Here is a 21,791-nt window from a genome sequence, read left to right on the forward strand (position 1 = left end):
TAGTGCAGCTTTGTAAAATGGGATGGGGGTTAGTCAAATAAAAAAGTATCACCTTATTTTCTGTTTTATTTTTATTTATTACCCTTTAAGAGTGGACTAACATGACTACCATACTACTTTATTAAAACTAAATTTCTTTTTTCTGCTTTTGTTGCCTGGCCATTTAGTTTTTCTAATCATTTGGTCACAGTGTCTGGTTTCTGCTTTCCTTTATTTTCTTTCAACTTGAACCATTTGTCATTTTTCCCATTCCTGTCTTCTTCATTTCCTCTGTTACATCCACCTCTAACACTGATTGTTCCTTTTAGCTTTCTTTCATTTATTATTCTGCCTCTCTATCCATTCAGATTTCATTCATTTTCACTATCCTGTCTTCAATTTCTCTGTTTTTGCTGCATCAACCTACAATTTTCCATCTTTTTTCCTCTCCCTGGCCCTCCCATTCCCCTTCCTCCTTTTCTCTAGTCTTTCATTAATTCTAACCTTTCTCCCTCTCTTCCATCCAGTGTTCATACTTACGTGCAATCTTCACCACATTTGTAAATATTTTGAAGAAGAACAATTTTGTTTAATTGTGCAAGCATTATTGTTAAGTCTTTTGGATTACTGTAATGTAATATATCTGGGTTGCCCCTCTCAATTAATGAAAACATTACAGTTTGGAATACAGCTTTGTGTTTATTTATTGAAAAAAATGTATAGAATTTCAGCATTTTATATTAAAACTCACTGGCTTCCTATGCCTGCTAGAATTTTATTAAAATTTAATTTTGCCTATTATAGAAGGAATTATATGGGTTGGCATCTTATTATTTGGTGAAATATTTCATTCTTGCAGTACCTACTAGGGGCCCTGTTTACTAAGCTGAGCTGTAAGCATGCAAACCTTTTAGCGCACACTAAAAATTTGCATGCACTAACACTAGAGACACCCATAGGAATATAATGGGTGTCTCTATCATTAGCGTGTGCTAATTTTTACTGCACACTAAAAAATGTGTGCGTCTGCAGCACGGCTTAGTAAACAGGGCCCTAGATCTTCTAAGAACACTATTTGTTTGATTTTTCTCTCCACATGGGGTTGGAAAAGACTTAAACAACTGGAGAATGTGTTTCTTTCCAGGCTGCAAAACTTGGTAAGGAAATTTCCTGTATGTTATTAACTGCCAGTGACTATAGGAACATTAGACGTCAAATTAAAATACATTCTGAAAAATTTTAATAGAGAAGGGTTTGATTTGTCTTTCGTATCAGGCTATTATTACAATTTAGATTTTATATAATGTGTTCAGATATTGCACACTGTATTGTTTTTATGTGATCTTGTAACTCCTGGTTATAGCCAGGTTGTTTTCTTTTTGATTGTTGTCCGCTTAAAACTGCAAGGTTTATTGCGGAATATAAGACAAATTGTTATGTTATCTCCTCTCTCTTTCTCAAACCCCTCCATCCAGTGTCTCATCTCTCTCTCTCTTCCCCTTTCATTCAGCAGTGTTCCCCTCTCTCTCTCTCTCTCATCCCATGTCCAGTATCCCCCCTTTGTTCCAGTATTCCCCTGTATCCAGTATCCCTCTCCTTTCACATTACTCCACCCCATGTGCTCCCTACCCCAACCCACCATCCTCTTCTCCCTCACCACCATCCCTTCCCTGGCATCCCTACTATTACTGCTTCCCAGAAGCATAAGTATTAGCAAAAAAAAAAAAAAAACCCTGAAAAAAGGCACAGAGTTGCTTCCACTTCTGGTCCGATCCCTCTGAAACAGGAAGTCTACATCAGAAGAGGTGGGAACAGCAGAGACAGCAGTGGTGCATGTAGAAAAGAGGGGCAGGAGATATATCCACTTTTTATCACTATTTCAGCTTTACAGGGAAGAAGTAAAGGTGGGGAAGGTCAGGGTTTGGACTGGAGAGGCTTATTTTTATTTATTTGGATTTTGCTCACACCTTTTTCAATATTAGCTCAAGGTGAGTTACATTGAGGTACACTGAGTACTTATCTGTCCCTGGAGGGACCACAATCTAATTTTGTACCCGAGACAATGGTAGGTTAAGTGAGTTGCCCAAGATCACAAAGAATAGCAGTGGGATTTGAATTGGCTACCTCTGATGTCAAAACTGCTGGTGCTCTAACCATCAGTGGTGTAGCCAGACCCAGTATTTTGGATGGGCCCAGAGCTAACTTAAATGGGCCCTTCCACGGCATGGCACTCCATAGCCCCCCCCCCCCCAATATATTTTAAAAATTGCAGATTTTTTTCAGCTATTCCACATCAACATCTCTCCTCCTCCTTCACGTTCCGGCATCTGACTGCACATCGCTGAACCCTGTCCTTCCCTGGTGTACCATTCAGGCGCCCCAGGGACCTGCATTGATTCAATTATTGCTGCCTGTGCCAGCTCCGCAGGCTTCCATCAGCGGGATCCCGCCAGACAGGAAATGATGAAAGCGAGGGCAGGACCCAGACATGAAAGCCTGCAGGGCTGGCGCAGGCAGCAATAATGAATCACTGCAGGTGCCAGGGACACCTGTAATATACACCAAGGAGGGACGGTGTTCAACGACAGGCAGTCAGATGCCGGGACGCCACGGAGGAGGAGCGATGTTGATCTGAGATGCTGCTGCTGGGTGGGCCTGAGCCAAGAATGGGTGGGCCTGTGCCCACCTATAGCTACACCACTGCTAACCATTAGGCTACTCCTCCACTCTAGCTTAATCTCCCCAAGCTTGTTATATTGGGTGTTTATGGTCGCATGGTCTCTACTGCAGTGGTGTTTGCTAAGGTCTATCCTCCAGTCCCCCTTGCTGTTCTTGTACTTTTTCCTTCCATTCTTTTACTCGCTCCTCTTATCTTTCCTTCCATCTCTCTCTCTCTTTCTTTCACCCCTGCTTCCTTTTCCCCTGCAAAAACACTCAGAGCACAAACAGAGGCTCCACATTAAAGACAGAGCCACCACCTGAAATAATGGCACCTCAGGCATCCAGAGTAGGGGACTCCCACCCTACAATTCCTTCGCTTGTACTGTATGAACAGGTGATGAAATGAAAGCAAGAGTGGCAATTGTACACCTCTGCCCCTTGACCTCTGGGCTAAAGCTCTCTGAAGCCCACTGCTTGGTGAAGGAAAAATTCCTGTCAAAGGTGCCTTATTATACATGCTGCAGACTGCACTGAATGCCTCTCTCCAGAGGTTGATTATTTTCTGATTTATATAGCATGTGATAAATATTGCACACCTATTGCACTTTAGTAGATAGGGTGTGAATATCTAAGCAGTTTACTATTTATCATTAGCATCCAACAGACCCAAATGTGATATGAACTTAATGAACTTTACATAACCTTACTCTATGTTTTCTAATTTGTCTGTACATATCTATTTCACTTAATAACAGCACTCTATATTTGTTCATAACCAGAGGAGGCTTTCGCCCCACGGCGCTATGTAAGCTACATTGAGCCTGCAAATAGGTGGGAAAATGTGGGGTACAAATGTAACAAATAAATAAATAAATGTCCACTACTATAGTAAGCATAGACAGCCACAATAGCACTTATTATGGCTATAGAACCATCTTTTACCCTGGTTTACCAGTGCAGTAAAGGAAAGTAAATGGAGCAAGTGCTAAACATACTGCTGTACTTCAGCCCCTATGTGTGACTCATTTACTGTCATGCTAATTGCCATGTTTCATGGTGCAGCTCTTATGATCTGGTAACCAGTACAATTCACCTTTCCCTGTGCACTATTAAAATGCAAAGTCAGCATCTGTCAACATGCAAACAGAAAGCTTCTCTGCAGACAGATCACTATTGTGTCTCCTCTAAAACCTGCTCTGGCACTAGATGCCAATTAATAAGCCAGCTCAGCCTGAATGTACAGGGAGTGGAGGGGATCAATTGCACCACCCATCAGCTGACTCAGAAGAACACTGATTTAGAAGTGACCTGCCCAATTGTAAAACAGAAGTGCTTTGAAAACTAGTTAGGGCCGGGCAACTTCAGTAATGTTTGGCTTCATGTTAGAAATTTTAATTACACTAAAATATGAAGCTGTGAAATCCTCAATTGTAACATCATTTCTATATATTCGTGAGACATTAAGCAGTGTTTTGTGGAATTTAGTACACATATATTCAGAAGCATTAGCAAGTTTAATGCTGTTGTATAAAAAAAAAACAGTGTCTGACCTAACATAAATATGATAAATGCTTAAATATTTTTGGTATAATTTTTTGCATGTGCTGAATGGAAATCATGTACAAAAGCAAAGATGTGACACTGTTTTGTTAATTTATAATATAGTGACAGTCTAACAATATACAAAGGAATTTCAAAAGGTGCAATAGATTTTAAAGTGTGTAAGAAACACACAGATCTTTAATTAAATTAAAAGATACAACTCGTCCTAAATATGACAATTTTCAAAATTCTTTGGGTATTTGCCTTTGTGACTTAGCCTAGCTGAAAACTGTCCTGTGCAGTCCAATTAAAAGTACATATGGGTTTTCATAGAATGCTGACTGATGCTGATTTATTGTGAAGAGGCTTTTAGAAGGGGGAGGAGGGTATTTAGGACAGGGGACAAATATTGAATGTAGATCAGACTTTATAAAACACATTGATTTGTTGTCGTTGTGCTGCTCAAGGAATAGGCAGTCACAAATGTAAACAGATACCACGTATCATTTATGAAATTTCAAAAGGGAAACTATGCAGCAACAAGAGCTATTCAAAAATTTCCTCCAAATGCATTTTCCTTGATGCTTATATTGAGGGGTCCTTTTACTAAGCAGCGGTAAAAAGGGCCCTGCACTAGCGGCAGGGGCTATTTTTGCCATGTGTTGTAGCTCTTTTTACCACAGTGGGTAAAAATCCCTGAAAATAGCCATGGCCATGGGGTAAGATTGCTCTGAGGTGGCAGTAAAGGCTCCCATGCTAACCCTGCGTAACCAGATAGCGCACAGTGCTGCCCAATTACCACCAGGTTAGCGCCACGCTAGAACATAACCAGCTATTTTCCCTAGCATGGCAAATGGCGCACACTGGGGCTGGAACTACCACCGACGCCTGTGTTGGGTCAGTGGTAGTTCCAGATTAGTGTGCGATAAGCCCAGCCACTTTGTAAAAGGGCCCCTGAGTGCTTTAAATTGCATAAGCCCTGGGTGAATTTTCATATCCCAGTAATTGCACACCATGATAACAATTTTAACATGTATACTTTGGCAAAACTTTTTGGAGAAGAAACCTATACTCTTTCTCTGTATAAATAAGAATAAGGAATATGTGTTAAGCCTCTTTTACTTCACCTTTTAACCACGCTGTCATTTTCTCTTCTTTCCACCTTTGCAAATACATGGAATTCATCTGATCTGGGCTTCCAAGATGGTATTTTTGAACAACGTCCATGCCTGATTTACTGTCCTAACCTTTGCAGCTGATCCTTTTAGCTTCTTTTTAACAATTTTCCTCATTTTATTATAGTCGCCCTTTTGAAAATTAAATGCAGCTCCAGTAGATTTCCTTTGTGGCTTCATTCCAGATAGTTTCTTAAACCTGATCATGTTATTATCACTGTTTCCCAGGGGACCTAATACTTTACCTCTTGTAACTTGCCCCTGCACGCCATCAAGGACTAAATCCAAAATGGCTCCCCCTCTTGTCGGTTCCTGGACCAGTTGCTCCAAGAAGCAGTCGTTTATTACATCTAGAAATTTTATCCTTCTAGCGCTCCCTGATGTAACATTTATCCAGTCAATATTGGGGTAAATGAAATCACCCATTATTATACTGTTGCCCAGTTTGCCAGCTTTTCTAATTTCTGTAAACATTTCTTTATCTGTCTGTTCGTTCTGTCCCAGCATACGGTAGTACAGCCCTACAAGAATACTCCTTCCCTTCACACATGGAATTTCTATTCATAATGATTCCACATTGATATCTGTAATACAATTTGTACCCTGTAAATGTGGTGTCCCAATGATTGTCCTCTTTTTACCAAGTCTCTAAGATGCCTATTATATATATCTATATATATCATTATCATTATTTAGGGGGTCTTTTACAAAGGCGCACTAGCATTTTTAGCACGCACTAAAGACTAGAGATGCTAAATGCTATGGGTGTCTCTAGCATTTAGCATGTTTTAGCATGCGCTAAAAATATTAGTGCACCTTTGTAAAAGGACCCTTAGTGCTATATACTATAGCTCTCCCATCTTATTTTTTAGGCTTCTATCATTTGTATACAGGCACTTCAAATTTGTTTTTCCTTGCATCTACAAGCTGCTTAGAAGTTGACGGGGTTAATGTGCATCCCTTACCTTGCTCTCTCCTTAAACAAACCTGGCTTTCTGTCAGCATTTTTGAAACCCCTCTACTGGGATTCCCTGAATGTCCTAATTCAGTAGTATCCTTCAAGAATACTCCACGCTGAACCATTCGCTCTTGGGCGACTGTTAGCTTCCCCCCCCCCCCCCCCCCCCCCCCCGATTCTAGTTTAAAAGCTACTCTATCTCCTTTTTAAAAGTTAGTGCCAGCAGCCTGGTTCCATTCCAATTAAGGTGGAGTCCATCCTTTTAGAATAGTCCCCCCCTTTCCCAGAACGTTGCCCAGTTCCTAACAAATCTAAATCCCTCATCCTTGTACTATCGTCTCAACCACGCATTGAGACTTCGGAGCTCTGCCTGCCTCTTGGGTCCTACGCATGGAACGGGGAGCATTTCTGAAAATGCTACCCTGGAGGATCTGGACTTCAGCTTTCTATCTAAGAGCCTAAATTTGGCTTCCAGAACCTCCCTCCCACATTTTCCTATGTCATTGGTACCCATATGTACCAAAACAGCCGGCTCCTCCCCAGAACCATCTATGATCCTATCTAGGTGACTTGTGAGGTTCGCCACCTTCTCACGAGATGGGCAAATGACCAGGCATTTAGTGCACACTAACCTCCCCTTTTATAAACCTGTGCTCCTGGTTGCCGGTGTGGTAATGCCGGTACAACTCCTTCAAGTGAATGGGCTGTGTCGGCATTGCTGCGCAGCTTTCTAAAAGTAGGGAGGGGTAAATCTGTCAACATACTTTAGTAAAAGGATCCCATAGTGTTGGGTTGCCATTGTGCATTCTTGATTATTTCCCAAACTTCGGTGAGCATAGAACACTAGTTGATGACAAATCTTGGCAAAATCATAACTCTGTAAGAAAGAGAAAAATTCTCCCTTACAAAGGGGTCCTTCTACCAATCTATGGTAAGCACTAACATGTGCGTACCACAGCATAAAATGGTATACTGCGGGGTGAACTGAGGCATCCTGCAGTACTTTTGACCCTTGCATGCGCTTGCAATATGTGCTAAAAAATAGAATGTATTGTTTTGCCAAGGGGGTGGGTGGGTCTGGGGGCAGAGAGTGGGTATGTCTGCACTAATCAGGTAGCACTGCCAAATTGCTACGTGCTTTACACGTGATTAGTATGTGAGCTCTTACTGCTTACAATATAAGTGGTGGTAATGGCTCATGCACTAATTTTTGTTAATAGTCACATGATAATGACAACATTAATGCATGGCCATTAAATCAGAAAATGGAAAATTGGCCATTTTACAGCCACAGAAAAAAGCGGCCTTAGCACATGAAAAAGACCCACAGAAGGGTGCGCTAAGGCCTCTTTTTGCTGCAGCTTTGTAAAACAGCCCCAAAGGTTGGAAAGTCCATTTTTAATTTATATTTTAACAAAACATTTTTGTTATAGAAGTGCCTTCAGCCAACCAGGGCAAAGATGGAGATTTAATCAATGTTATTGCAAAATGAAATTTCCTTTTCCCTCTTCACTATTACTGTGGATGTTTTTGCATGCAGAAAAGAGTAAACTTCAAAATGGAAGGAAGCCCAAGCTCAAGCAGACCACTGGATCTAAATATTTTCATCCTCCCCTCATTTTTCAGGAAACTTTATAACTGACTTTACTACTGTAGCACTCAGAGCAAGGTACAGTGTATCAATGTTACAGCAGCACAATGGCTAAGATTCCCTTCTGCCCAGGGCTGATGACTACTGCCTCCTCAGCTGGGGCAGGGAACAGAAGATTTAACCTGAGAATTGACTCTGGTCTCCACAGCACTGTCACTAAGCTGCCAAGTCTATTTTCAAGTCACGGTTTTTATAATTTGGTATTCCATAAACCAGAGCTTCTCAACCTAGTCCTTGGGACACACCCATACAGTCGGGTTTTCAGGATATTCACAGTGAATTTGCATGAGATAGATTTACATGCACTGCTTCCTTGGCTTGCAAATCTATTTCATGCATAATCGTTGTGGATATTCTGAAAATCTGACTGTATGGGTGTGCCTCACGGACTGGATTGAGAACCATTGACATAAAATGTCTACCCTTGAAACTATTTTTCAAAACAAGTTTATTTTCATCTTTCTTCTTTATGACAATTACCCTTTTCTTGAATATTAAAAAATATACAAAACGTAACTTTTAAAATTGTAAAGTGGTTTCAAATATACTCAAACTGTGTAGAAAGCAGTAAACAAATATATACAAAAAATTTTGTTCTGCCTTTTATTTGAGCCATGATATGTGACTTGTGCCAAAAGATATATGAGACTTGAAGCCCTCAATATGTATACCCTAAAGGAAAGGAGGGATGGGGGGGATATGACACAGACATTTAAGTACTAAAAAGGTATTAATATGCAAACTAATCTTTTTCAGAGATGGGGTAGAACGAGGGATCATGAGTTGAGGTTGTAGGGTGGGAGGCTTAGGAGCAATGTCAGGAAATACGTTTTCACAGAAAGGGTGAAGGATGCCTGGAATGCCCTCTCATGGGAGGCTGTGAAGACAAAATCAGTGACGAAATTCAAGAATGCATGGGATAAATACAGAGGAACAATATATAGAAAAATAATGGAATCCAATTAAAGCAAAACTTAAATGACCTCATAACTGGAATGAGCTTTGATAGCAGCTTCAGCGGTTTTTTTTATTTTTTATTTTATTGCATTTGTATCCCACATTTTCCCACCTATTTGCAGGCTCAATGTGGCTTACAGAGTCTTGTTATGACATTAACATTACAGGATATCAGATACAATTAGTGATGTATTAAGATTAAGTGGGGGTGTAGAAAAGAGTTAGATGGGTGAGTATAGAAGGTAGGTTGTCTTAACTGGTTGGGTTGGCGAATTAGTTAAGTGGGTTATGGGTTTTCTTTGTAGGCCTTGTTGAAGAGGTTGGAAAGTATGACCAATGCAGGGGAGACTTCTATGGTCCGGGTCCCATAAATGGCAAACAACAGATCAGGATCAAGGTTGGAGTGGACTTCGATGGCAACTCCAATAGTTGGGAAGTAGGACCGGTGCCTGGCAGACTTCTAGGTCTGTGTCCCAAAACTGGCAGGGAGAGAGAGAGAGATGAAGTATACCAGTGTTTACTCATGAAGAAGTGGAACCTGTGCAGAGTGCCAGATTCAACTTTGGTCACATTTTTTGGCAGACTGGATGGACCATAAAGGTCTTTATGTGCTGACACTTGCTATATTACTATGATAAGATCCAGTAAGAGTGAAGAAATAGCGCAATGGTTAGAACAACAGGCTTAGAATCGGGGAAGCCTAGTTCAAATCCGACTGTAGCTCCTTGTGATCTTGGGCAAGTCACTTGACTTAACCCTCCATTGTCTAAGGTTCAAATTGAGACTGCGAGTCCTCCAGGGACAGGGAAATACCCACTGTATCTGAATGTAACTCACCTTGAGTAACAACTGAAAAAATAAATTAGTGAAATACATTTTAACATGCTGAAAGGACATTTAGGGGTTACTATGAGCAAACAGTCCAGCAAGGGGCAATATTACATTGATTTAACTCTGAAACAGCCTGGACGGAATTTACTAATGGAAATAGCAGATGCAACAGCATTGTTTGAATTTCACAGGACAGAAGATAGCTAAGGAAGAGAAAGGGATTGTGGAGCTGAGCATTTGGTGTAGTCTAGATAGGCTATATGGTCTTTACCTACTGTCATTTTCAATGTTTCTATGTAACATCTAGTGGTTACTTTGGAAGCAGAAGACCTTAGGAACAAAATGAAAATCCAATCAAACATAGTGGTACCCGGGGAAGAACTCAGATGCTATAAATCATGTTATTATTTTAACTGAAGCTCAGAATAAAATACTTTACCACTCTTGTTCTAAAGCAATAATCCATGCTGAATTTCTTTTTTCATCTAGTGCACAAATTCTTGAAAATAAAAAACAGCAACTAAATGGTATATTGATATAAGCCTGAACTAATCTGGCTGAATGACTGTGCCCATTGAAAACAGGGAAAGAACATGGAAAAGCACTCGGTTTAAGGAAGATAGGATGGACAATGAGATTTAAAATTACATCAACCTGAATGCTTGTCTGTTTTTCAGGAAGCAGCACATACTCCAGTGCAAAAGGACATAAGTCGCTACTGTAAAGAGAAATTGAAAGCATGTCAAATTCTAAATTATTCAAATCATATATATCTATATACATATCTATACTTTTGCCAGTAAAGAATGTTATTCTTAGTTTTTTGATAAAGGAATAAAGCCCTTCCTTTAAGTGCTGGGTCCTGCTTACGAATAATGTTCATTTGAATTACATCCCTGAAAGAAAAGACATCTGGTGGATGAGATACAAAAAAATTGTGGTATATATGTATCAAAAATTATCAGATGAAGTAAGCACTGTGGATCCATTCTAGAGAAAACTTGCAGAGGATATACATGTCTGAAAGTACAGGTGTGCAGAAAGAGTGTTAAGAATTAGGATGCATGTTAATGTGAATATAGGATATATGGAGATGGAAAAAAACCTGGGGCGGCGTTCTGTGGCCCACACCTGAGGGAGCCTCAATCCGGCATGCAGCCGTTCAGATGAGTGATTATGTGGTGGTGGTTCCTCCTGAGGAAGACCTTGTGAAATGCGGTCCAGCATTGGGGAACCAACATAAGCAGGAGACACCAATGGTGAATCAATGAATTGGTCACTGATTTCTCAGTACCTGTACAGTGATTTACAAGGACACTTGTTGAAGTAGTGGACTGCTTGGAAGCAGTCAACAGAGCATTCACATTTTAACTGGTTTTTGCATATTTGGGACTAAACACCTGTTTATCAAGTGAATGCAGTGGCCAGGTGGAAAACGTGGCATTAATCACTGCGCTAGATAGACTGAGTCGTGTTCCTTTAATTGTTAACAGTGTAAAATGTGTGTAAATTGTAAATCAATTCAACAAGTGAAAGATATTGATGATAACACAATTTATTGTAGTGTATATTATCAGGTACAGGGTGAGGACGGTGAATGGATGACATGAGTGAGAGTTTTTAGGTAGGCGATAGTGTCAGCTGTTGTAGGATGGCACTAATGTACAATGAATACAAGTTTTTTTGATATTTAAAAGATACTGGAGTCTTTATGTGATAGATGAATAATTTTTACAACAAAAATGAAAATTTGGCAGGAGCATCCTTAGACTGTTAATAGCTGATATTAGTAATTAAAAGTAATTTTAAAAAATAAGCCTATTGAATTTATGCAACATTCACGTATAATCCACACTACTTTACAGGCACTATAATAACCTTTGGTTTAATATGAATAAAACAGATTATGTAATACTGAGTAAAAAGGATCAATGGATTCCCTTGGATTATTTAACTTGGATCTAGGAAATACAAAGTGAATGGGCTGTGTCTGCATTAGTGTGCAGCTTAGTAAACAAGAGGTATATATGGTGCCTGAAAAACTGGCGACAAAATATTTCCACCTAGGCATATTCTGTAAACCATGCCTAGATTTAGGTGAGGTTTATAGAATACACTTAGTGGCCATTCGAGTGCCTTAGACTAGGGACATCCATTTACGCCAAGTAAACTTTGGTGTAAATACCAGCATCTAAGTTAGGTGCAGAGCAGGTGTATTCTATAACCATGTAGATTTTCAGAATGCCCATGGTCCACCCATTCCACGCCCATGGCCACATCCCTTTTTGCTAGCAAGCATAACACTTTACGCTCACCACTTTAGAGAATACACTTAGCAAGTTGTGTGCCTAAATTCTAATTAATGCCAATTAGTGTCAATAATTGCTTGTTAAATGGCAATTATCGGCGCTGATTGGCTTGTTAATTTAATTGCATGCACAAATCCAGAATACGGCCGGATTTGCGTGCACAATTTCAGTTGCGCTATATAGAATTTGGGGGGTAGTGCATACGAAGGAAGTTAAAATCCTTAAAATCTTGTTTCATGACTAGTGAGGCAATCTTTACTTAAAATATGCATAATTCAGCAGTTACACTCTTTCTTGGATGTGAGCCCCAGTTACAAAAACTTAGATTATGAGCCCACTAGGCACAAAGTACCTACATATACTAAATGTAAACAGCTTTGATTGTACCACTGACAGTATATAAAATCCATGACCCTTTACCCCTTTATCCAGCATTATTGCACTGCAAGTGGATTATTGTAATCATCTATAAATTGACTCCCCCCCCCCCCCCCCCACGGAGGCTGATGGTCCAAATTTTGGCAGCAGGAATAGCTTTTGGTTTCTAGAGGTGGTCTTCAGGCTCCCTATTGTTACAGTTGTTGCACTGGTTACCTGTAAAGTGTGTTGCCTATAAAAGCCTGGATTCAGTTTAAGATTCAAACTGAGCAAGAAGAGAACTTGTCTTGGAGAAAGATTTAACTTAGATCAACATGGACTATCTAATGGTGCTTCCATTAAAAAAAGGTTTTATGTATATAATTCAGAAACAACTAATAAATCTGTTTGGTAGGAGTAACTGGGCTCCATTCTGCTTGTATTTTTTTTCTCGGCAAAGTTTCCCTACTTTATTGTGGAGTAGGTTGTGCACATAGCATGATGTACGTCAGAATAGCCATATTTTGTGTGTCACTTTAATCTTGGGTCAGTGTTCTTGTATAGTGGGCGTACCCAAATCTCCCTTTCATTTGTTCAGATGTGAAGCGCTGCGTACGACTGGTAGCGCTATAGAAATGATTTGTAGTAGAGACAGCAAATATGGAGAGAGAAGCATGGAAGCCGCCTAACTTTTTCTTTCCCACTTTATGCTTTGAAAAGAAAAACTAAAGCATCCCAGCTTTCAGATCTTAACAGCTATACTTTTAAGGGTGACCAGTGTCTGTCCACCTGGTGCTCCTCCCCCTTAAAAATAACCTAAAGCTGCCGCACTGTAAACATTTGGGAAGCGCAGCAACTACGCGTAGGTCTCATTCTATGCGCGTGAAAGAAGTCTTTGCTCATCTGTCACTGTGCGCGCGCACCCCCCGCCTTCTCATATATGCGTGTGTGTGTGTGTTTAAGGGAGTCTCTCGGTCAGGGCTCCATCAGGAAGCGAGCGCTTCTCCGAAGGGTGTCTATTAAATGACGTCATCGAATCATGTCGACTGGCAATGTGCGCCATTTTGAAAAAAAAAAAAATCACGAACAGCCTCAGCGGCTCTGATTGCCCGGTTCTTTCTCTCTTTGAATTGCTACACTAGACCTTGCGGGATTTCGTGCTGAAAGGAGCTGCAAAAACGGCCAGGAGCTCGCGAGTCACCAGTCAGGCCCGACTGACAGCTATGGCAGGTGAGAGCCGAACTTTGGATGGTCAGAGCGGCCGGGGAGGCCTGGCCCCGCTCTGCTCCGGCCTAATAGGGGGAGGAGGTGAAGGAGACTTTTCCTGGAACCAGTGCTTCATGAGCTCCTCTGCTTCTTTGCAGGAGTCGGTGGAGGGAATGACTTTCAGTGGTGCTTTTCCCAAGTTAAAGGTGCTATCGACGAAGACGTGGCAGAAGGTAACAGCTTAATTTTATCATAATAACTATTTATTTTTAAACATGCGGGCTCTCGGGTTGCTCATGCCCTGCAGCGGGCAAGGGTTGAGGTTGCCCTCGGGCGCGGGAGTCAGCGCCTGCCGCTGTCCGGGGCTCGCCGCTGCCTACAGCCCCCCCCTTGCATCGGAGAACTGGCCCCTCTCGGACTCGGCGGGTTGTCCGTGCTCTAGAAGAACGGTGCGTGCCGGGCTGAGGCATTGGGAGTTTCTGGGAATCCGAGTGACGTCTAATGTTCTGCGTCTGCCTTGCAGGATCGCGGGCTGTGTGAGGGGGGATCGCAATGACTAAGCAAGCGCCGGGGCTGCCGGCCGGCTCCGGGATGGGGGAAAGGGGCAGGGCAAGAGGCAGGCAGGCATGCAGCTCCTCGGCATGTGCTGGGACGAGCCGTAGCGGGGAGGGGCATATAGTCTGAAGAGCTTTTGAATGGACGCTAGTGACTTTGAAAGGGCTTTCCTACTTTGCTTTTATGGGCCTAGTAATTAACTAACTTTTATTTATTTGGTGTAGAGCTCTTGTGTAATAACAAGAATGGACAAGGACAACTAAGTAGCCTTCCTGTAGGTGTATTCATTTTTGTGGTGAAGAGCCACTGTGGGGACAGCTGATCTACAGTAATGGACCTCTTAAATTGTTTTTTTAAATATCTACTGGCTTATCGTTTTTGAGACTTATGATAACTATCTGATCAAAGCAAGCAGTATAGTTCCAGACTTCTGATATCTGAACTCTATAGAGGGCCTCTTACAAAAGTGTTTTTTAAGCAGTTAAGGCTTGAATGAATTGCATAGGGTGGAATGGACATGGTTTGTGCCTTTGAATTAACACACAGTAACTTACTGTGTCTTATACTTTGGCAGAAAATACATATTAGTTAACACCCCCTTAACTTGCTGCTTGGTGCATCTGTAGTATCTGGCAATTAATGTACACCAGTGATGTAGCCAGAATGCAATTTTTGGGTGGGCCAGTGTGTAGGTCAGGTAGGCATGCATTTCCTCTTCCCTTCTCCACCCCCCCCCCCCCCCCTCCAATCACCAATGAACTTAAAAGTTAAATACTTTAGCTGGTAAAGATACCTAGCCCACCAACCTTCGTTTAGAAAAGCACAGCAGTCAAAGGCAGCGCTCCAAGCAACAGACACCAGCGTCACAGGCATGCTCAGTTCTCATTCAAGAACTGACTATGCATGAAGACTGAGTATGCCCATGAAGACCGAGTATGCCCATGGTGCTGGTATTATTAGTTTAGAGCACCGACACTGACTGCCATGGTTTTCTGACAGAGGGTTGAACAGACTGCGGATGTCTTCAGTTGGGGGCTTGGAGATCCTCACCAGCAACACAAACCTTGTTAGCATATTGTGAAATAATACAAAACTGAACAAAATTCACTTCAGACCTAGAACAAATATTTTGGCATAACCCAAAACTCACATAACGAGGACCATAACTAGGGAAAGGAAGCACCAGTTTCAAATCAACGTCAGGTATACATATAAAGTAGCACTTATGAGTTTATCTTGTTGGACAGACTGGATGGACCGTACAGGTCTTTTTCTGCCGTCACTAACTATGTTCCTATGTTCCACTCTGGTCTTAGGCAGCGCTTTCTCCCTTCTTCATCCCCTCCCGAGTTTTGCATTTCTCCTTCTCTTTTGCCCGTTCTCCCCGTCCGCGTGGTCTGGTCATTTTTACTGCCCTGAAGTGCCGTTCTCTCTCCAGCACCAGCGATTCCCATAGCCAGCCTTCTGCCAGCGTGCATCGTCGGGGCCTCAGGCACACATCCCACCTTTGCGGAAAACAGGAAGTTGCAGAGTAGGCAGGACGCGCCTAAGGAGAGGCCCCGACGACGCACGCTGGCAGAAGGCTGGCTATGGGAATCGCCGGTACTGGAGGGAGAACGGTGCTTCAGGGCAGTAAAAGTGAGCAGACCAAGTGGACGGGGAGAGCAGGCAGAAGAGGCAGGAAAAGATTGGAGCCTCACTTGGGAGAGCTACGCCACTGGTTGGGTTGGGTTGGGGCTAGTTAGGGTGGGCGGGCCTGGAGCAAAAGTGGCTGGGCCTGGGCCCGTGTAGGCCCGCCCGTGGCTACGCCCCTGATGTACACAGTAATTGTTTATCTGAATTAATCGGGCATGCCCCCAACAGTTACCACACTGGCTTTACTGTTACTCTGTATTCATTTTTGCGACTAATGTGCAAAAACTGCAATTTTGGGCTATACTTTAGTAAAAGAGCCATTTATTAGTGTTTTGTGCTTTTTGTGGTAATGAGTTAAATTTAAATTGAGCTTAAGCATGCCATTCAGGTATGGTAGACATTTTTCTGTCTTTGGATGGCTTACCTAAAGTTTGTTTGTGCCACATGGACTTTTTCAGTGTGCCCTTTGTTAAAAAAAGGTTTGGTTTTATTTATTTCTATGGTTTTCTAGTCCACTAATCTACACTTATATTTGTCCAAAGTGGATTACAATTAATCAAACTTACAAAATGAAGTGACAAAATAGTTAAAACCTAAGCAGAAAATACTAGATTTTAATTTTTTCTATGGAACACACACACAAAAAAAATCCTTTTCTAATTCACTGGCAACATATTCAACAAACGTAGGCCAGCAATTGACAAAGACTGTATTTGTGTCTGTTCTGTTGTAAGAATTATGATTTATGTGTGATTGAGGCGTAACACTTATATTTGAAGGGTTTATTTCCAAAACCCTCTTAAGGCAAGTCAGCTATTGTGGGCATTGTTTGTTTTTTTGGAAATGTTTCCCTTTTAATTAGTACTGTCCTTCCTGGACTACTGTAACTCTACTTACCAAGGCCTTCCTCATTGTCAGTTCTGCTGATGTCAGTTAGTGCAAAACACCACAGTAAAACTTGTTAGGTGCCCCAAAAATTAATAGGGTGATACATATATTTTTTTAATCGAAAAGCATTGGCTTCCTTTAGCTGCTTGCATTTCATTTAAGCTCCTCTCGGTTTCCAACAACACATTTTATACAGGGTATCTTTACATGTCACTTGTACATATTCACCAGCACATGTATTAACGTCTTCACAGATGTATTTATATGTTCCTTTATATCATCGCATTCAATTAGATGATATTCAGCTGATATTCAGCAATCTTGTTTTAGGGTCATGGCCCCTATACTTTGTAATGAACTACTAAGTGAACATTGGTCAGAATCCTCACATTTAAAATTGAGAGAGGCATTGAAAACCTGGTACTTTGCCAGAGCATTCCCTCAAGGCTAAATTCTGGCCTTAATAGACTTGATGCTTGTTTCACTGTGTTCTCCTACCTTTCTTTTGGGTCTTTGTATTAATGGTAGTTTTATGCTTTACATGTTTATTTTGCTATAATGACCATTGAAAGGTATTAATCTGCAAACATTTTCCAGAGACAGGAAGGTGGTAGAACTAGAGGACATGAGGTTGAAGGGGGGGGCAACTCTGGAATAATGACAGGAAGTATTTTTTCACTGAGAGGGCAGTAGATAACTGGAATGCCCTCCCATGGGAGGTGGTGGAGATGAAAACGGTAATGGAATTCAAAACTGCATGGGAGAAACAAAGGAATCCTGTTTAGAAGGAATGGATCCAAGGAAACTTAGCGGAGATTTGTTGGTAATGCTGGTAATTGGGAAGCAAAGCCAGGGCTGGGCAGATTTCTATGGTCTGTGCCCTGATCATGGCTAGACAGATTCAGCTTCAGAAGTTGGGGAACAAAGCCAGTGCTGGGCAGACTCCTATGGTCTGTGACTTGATCGTGGCTCAGTAGATTTGGGTGGGTTGGAGTGGAGTTTTTCAGGGGCTTTGATGAGAACCTCAGAAGTTTTAGAACAAAGACAGTGCCAGGAAGACTTTTACAGTCTCTGCCCTGAAAATGGCAAGGACAAAGTAAGATCAGGTATGCATGTGAAGTATCAGACTTATGTAATGAGCTTATATTGATGGGCAGACTGGATGGACCATACAGATCTTTATCTGCCGTCAAGGCAAGGACAAAGTAAGGTCAGGTATGCATGTGAAGTATCACACTTATGTAATGAGCTTATATTGATGGGCAGACTGGATGGACCATACAGATCTTTATTTGCTGTCATCTACTATGTTGCTATATGATGTAACCTAGGCCCACAGTAACTGAGGACAAACAGAAATAATTGGTTGCCTAGGATTTCTCTTGGAAACTTCTTGTCTGTAAACATGCAACTACTTTTTCCATCATTACAGAACTTGATGCATTATGTGCCAATATATTGAATATTTCGTAAATCTAAAAGATCATCAGAATGCAAAATGTGATGATACAAAGTTAAAAAGTTGTAGTGAAAAAGAAAAACAAAACAGCCCAATATATAGTAGATCTCTGCATCTCTGGCACATATTGCAATTTTGGTAACACTATCAACCCTGATTACTAAAATGGTAAGATTTTGGAAATTACCGATTAATAACCCAAATTAACGCTTGATAATTGCACAGCTTCTTTATCTGTTGGCAGTGTTCCCAACATTTTGCCATTCAGTTTATAATGAGAGAAATTGTTTACTGCATATTAACTGAATGGCAGGTATTACTACTACAAATCATTTCTATAGCGCTACCAGTCGTACGCAGCGTTTCACAATTGAACATGAAGAAAAGACAGTCCCTGCTGGTGTACCTAGGTGCACAGCATTCAGGTGGTGGTAACTGCATGCTATCTGTTGTTTTAGCTAGTTATGTGCTGATTGTTAAGGCACTTTTTTCATTCATTCTTTGCCCCCTACTGTGTTAGCTGAACATAGGGACTGATGCAGAAAGCTACCGCCAGCTCAGCCATTCATAGGCAGATGATCAAAAGCAAACGCCGGAGCTAGAGGCTGTTAGCGCCATACTAGCGCCGGCGTTTGCTACCGCCCCATGATTAAAGCCCTTGAGCACGTGAAACAACGCACTCAAGGGCTCTTTGTGCAAGTAGCATGCAAATGCATGCTAAACAGGGCTCAATGCGTCCATCGCAATGATCAGTGGCCAGCACGCCAAAATTTGGGTCGCTGGCCGTGGCAAACCCTACGCCAGCTCTGAGCTGGCGTTAGGGTTTGCAGATCATTGGGAAGGAATGGTGAGACCTTATATGGTCTGTAGCCTCGCCCAGCTCATCCCAGGATGCACTGGGCAGTGCTGGGCACTGCCATTTTGCGGCGGCGTCAACCCAATGAAGAGAAGGGAGGCAGGCTACCTCCCTCATCCAACTAAGGTAGGGGGGCCGGGAGGGGGTTGTCTTTTTACGCTGGACCGTCAGACAAGGCTGAGGGGGGGGGGGGGGTTGGCTGCCGGCCACTAGACCACCAGGGACCATTTTCTGGGGGTTTTGGGGGGCTGGAGGCTCACCGGATCTCCAGCCCTCCCTGAATCTGGGGGGGGGGGGATTTTCGGGGGGATCGGAGGTCCGCTGGACCTCCAGCCCCCATTGCTCAGGGCAGGGGTAGTCAGGGCCTGGTGGTCCCATGGACCTCCAGCCCCTGTGTTTGACAGGTTTGGGCTTTTGACAGCCCAGACCTGTCAAACAAGTGCGGGAGGATTAGGCACAATTCGCCCATACTTCTACCCCATGATCAGAGATAATTGCGCTGCTTAAATTTGCATGCATTATCTCTGATCATCGGTGCAGTAAAGCCCCACACTGTTCCAGCGCTATTTTAGAGCGCTGTTTGGAACAGCGCAGGGCTTTTCATCATCTGCCTCTCAGGTACCACAGGGTATAAACACGCGAGCGATGTAGTAATGGGGTTGAGTGCTGGTTTAATTTGTGAATCAATGTAATCTCTGTTTAATGTAAGCCACATTGAACTGAAACTTGTTTTTGTATAATTTTGAGATACAAGTATAAATAAAATAAATGTGGCATACATGTCCGCACGTTGCATTCAAATGAATGCATATGAGGAGATTGAGTATTTCGTAGCAATGCTGGAAAGTAAAGTGGTAACCAGGTGGCTGAAGCCATTTTTTTTGCCATGTCAAGGGCAGTATTAGATTTCTGCATTGGCACCCCGACCTTACCTAACCTCCCTCCTCCCTACTTAAAAAATTATCCCTGCTGGCTTGTCAGTATTATTTCATGGTGTCTACGGCACCCCTGACCTGACTGATCCACTTAAAAAAAAAAATTAAATCCATGGTATCTTGGGCATTCCCAACTCTACATGACCGCCCTTCCCTCCTCGACTAAACAAAAGCCCATTTCCTGGTGTTTAGTGGTACTCCCCACCCACCCAACCTGTACCCGAGTTTTTCCTTAAAAGAACAATGCCCACTCGCTCCTGCCTTTGGTGCTGCCATTTTAGAAAAATTCCCTTATATGGCAGACTGACCTCACCCAGTGCATCTCGGGCTGGGTGCTGCCATTTTCCAAGACGGTGGCACTGGAGACAGGAGCAAGTGGTCATCGCTCCTGCTTCCTTTTAAGGTACAACCTTGGGAGGTGTTGGGACAGCTGAAGGAGGGGTTGGGTGAGGGGAGAGGTACCACTAAACACTATGGAACGTGTTTTTGTTTTAGTCGGAGGGGGGCAGAGAAAAAGGGGCTGTGGGATTAGGGTGCCCTAGATACCAGGGTTGTATTGTTTAAAGTGGTGGGGTGGAGGGTCAGTCAGGTTGGGGGGTGCCCTAGAGTTTGGGGATTTTTAAAAAAATTAAGCTGGGGAGGCGGTGGGGGCACTAGACTACCAGGGATTTTTGTGTTTTAATGTTAGGGGACTGGGGAGAGGGGAAGTTAGGGTTGATTTGGGGAAAGGAAGGTAAGAGTGCCATTAGGCTACCAGGAACAGGAGCTGGTACAAAAAGATGGGTTGGATTGCTGGGGGCTCGTGTCAATTTATTTATTTATTGTTGTCACCCTTTTTGTCAAAATGTGAGCCAATCACCACTTTCAGTAACAGGAAGGGTAACAATAAAAATGCAGCAGTAATTTGAAGCTTAACCTGACAGTAATTTTCATGCTCATTGTACATAGAGTGCTGACAGAATTTTTTTCAGATTTCAAGGGCACTCTGAAACTATAACACTAGTGATATCAAGATGATACCCCTATGTGCACCTCTTCTCAATGTCACATTAATCTAAAGCACAGCCTCAGTATCCCAAATGCTATTTCTTAGTATAATGATTCGACTAACAGGATCAAACTCAATTAACCTTCAAAACAGAGACCTGCACGGGAAGCAGTTCCTGCGGGGTTCCCGTGGGGACGGAAGCAGTTCCTGCGGGGTTCTTGTGGAAGTGTATGCTGCACTTGCGCCAGCCTCTCACCTACTGAGTACCAAGCTCTTTGAGTGCTGTCTCCTCCTCCTCCTTGCTTTAATAGCACAGATGTGGAAAGTCTTCATTAAGGAGGTGGTAGAGATACAAATGGTGATGAAATTCAAAAAGGCATGGGATGAACAGAGAATCTCTCATTAGAAAATGGAAGTTATAAAAAAACCTAAACTTAAATGGCTGCTTGTATATGAATGTGTCGAGTGACACTTAGATGGCGACTCTGGCTGTGATGAACTAGGGCTGATAGCGGGAGACCTGTATGGTCTGTGTCTCATATATGGCAATCTGGTTTAGGATGGGCTGGAAAGGGCTTAGCAACTTTAGTGGCTGGAACATGAGGACAGTGCTGAACAGACTTTTACGGTCTGTGTCCCACAAATGAGAAGATGAATAGGCTGTAGTGGGCTTCAAGGGCAACTCCAGCAGTTGTAACATAAAGATAGGGCCAGGCGGACTTCTATGGTCTATGTCCCAGAAATGCCACAGAAGGACCATAATCAAGTATATAATATCACATTCATTGTTGATTTAATCATGAATTGGTAATGATTGTGACTATTGGGCAGACTGGATGAACCGATCAG

The 21,791-nt window shown here is 42.3% G+C and overlaps 1 protein-coding gene across 1 annotated transcript in view; it reads left to right on the forward strand.

Annotated features, from left to right (window-relative positions):
• Positions 1–13,306: 13,306 nt before the first annotated feature.
• The window catches only part of PPP2R2D (protein phosphatase 2 regulatory subunit Bdelta), a 189,093-nt gene continuing 180,608 nt past the window's right edge, over positions 13,307–21,791 (forward strand). The window contains exons 1-2 of the mRNA XM_030202971.1: positions 13,307–13,650; positions 13,785–13,859. Of these exons, the coding sequence (XP_030058831.1) occupies positions 13,800–13,859 (60 nt within the window). The 5' untranslated portion in view covers positions 13,307–13,650; positions 13,785–13,799. The remainder of the gene's footprint in view (positions 13,651–13,784; positions 13,860–21,791) is intronic.

This window comes from Microcaecilia unicolor, chromosome 5 (assembly GCF_901765095.1).
Source record: "Microcaecilia unicolor chromosome 5, aMicUni1.1, whole genome shotgun sequence".
NCBI classification, from domain to species: domain Eukaryota; kingdom Metazoa; phylum Chordata; class Amphibia; order Gymnophiona; family Siphonopidae; genus Microcaecilia; species Microcaecilia unicolor.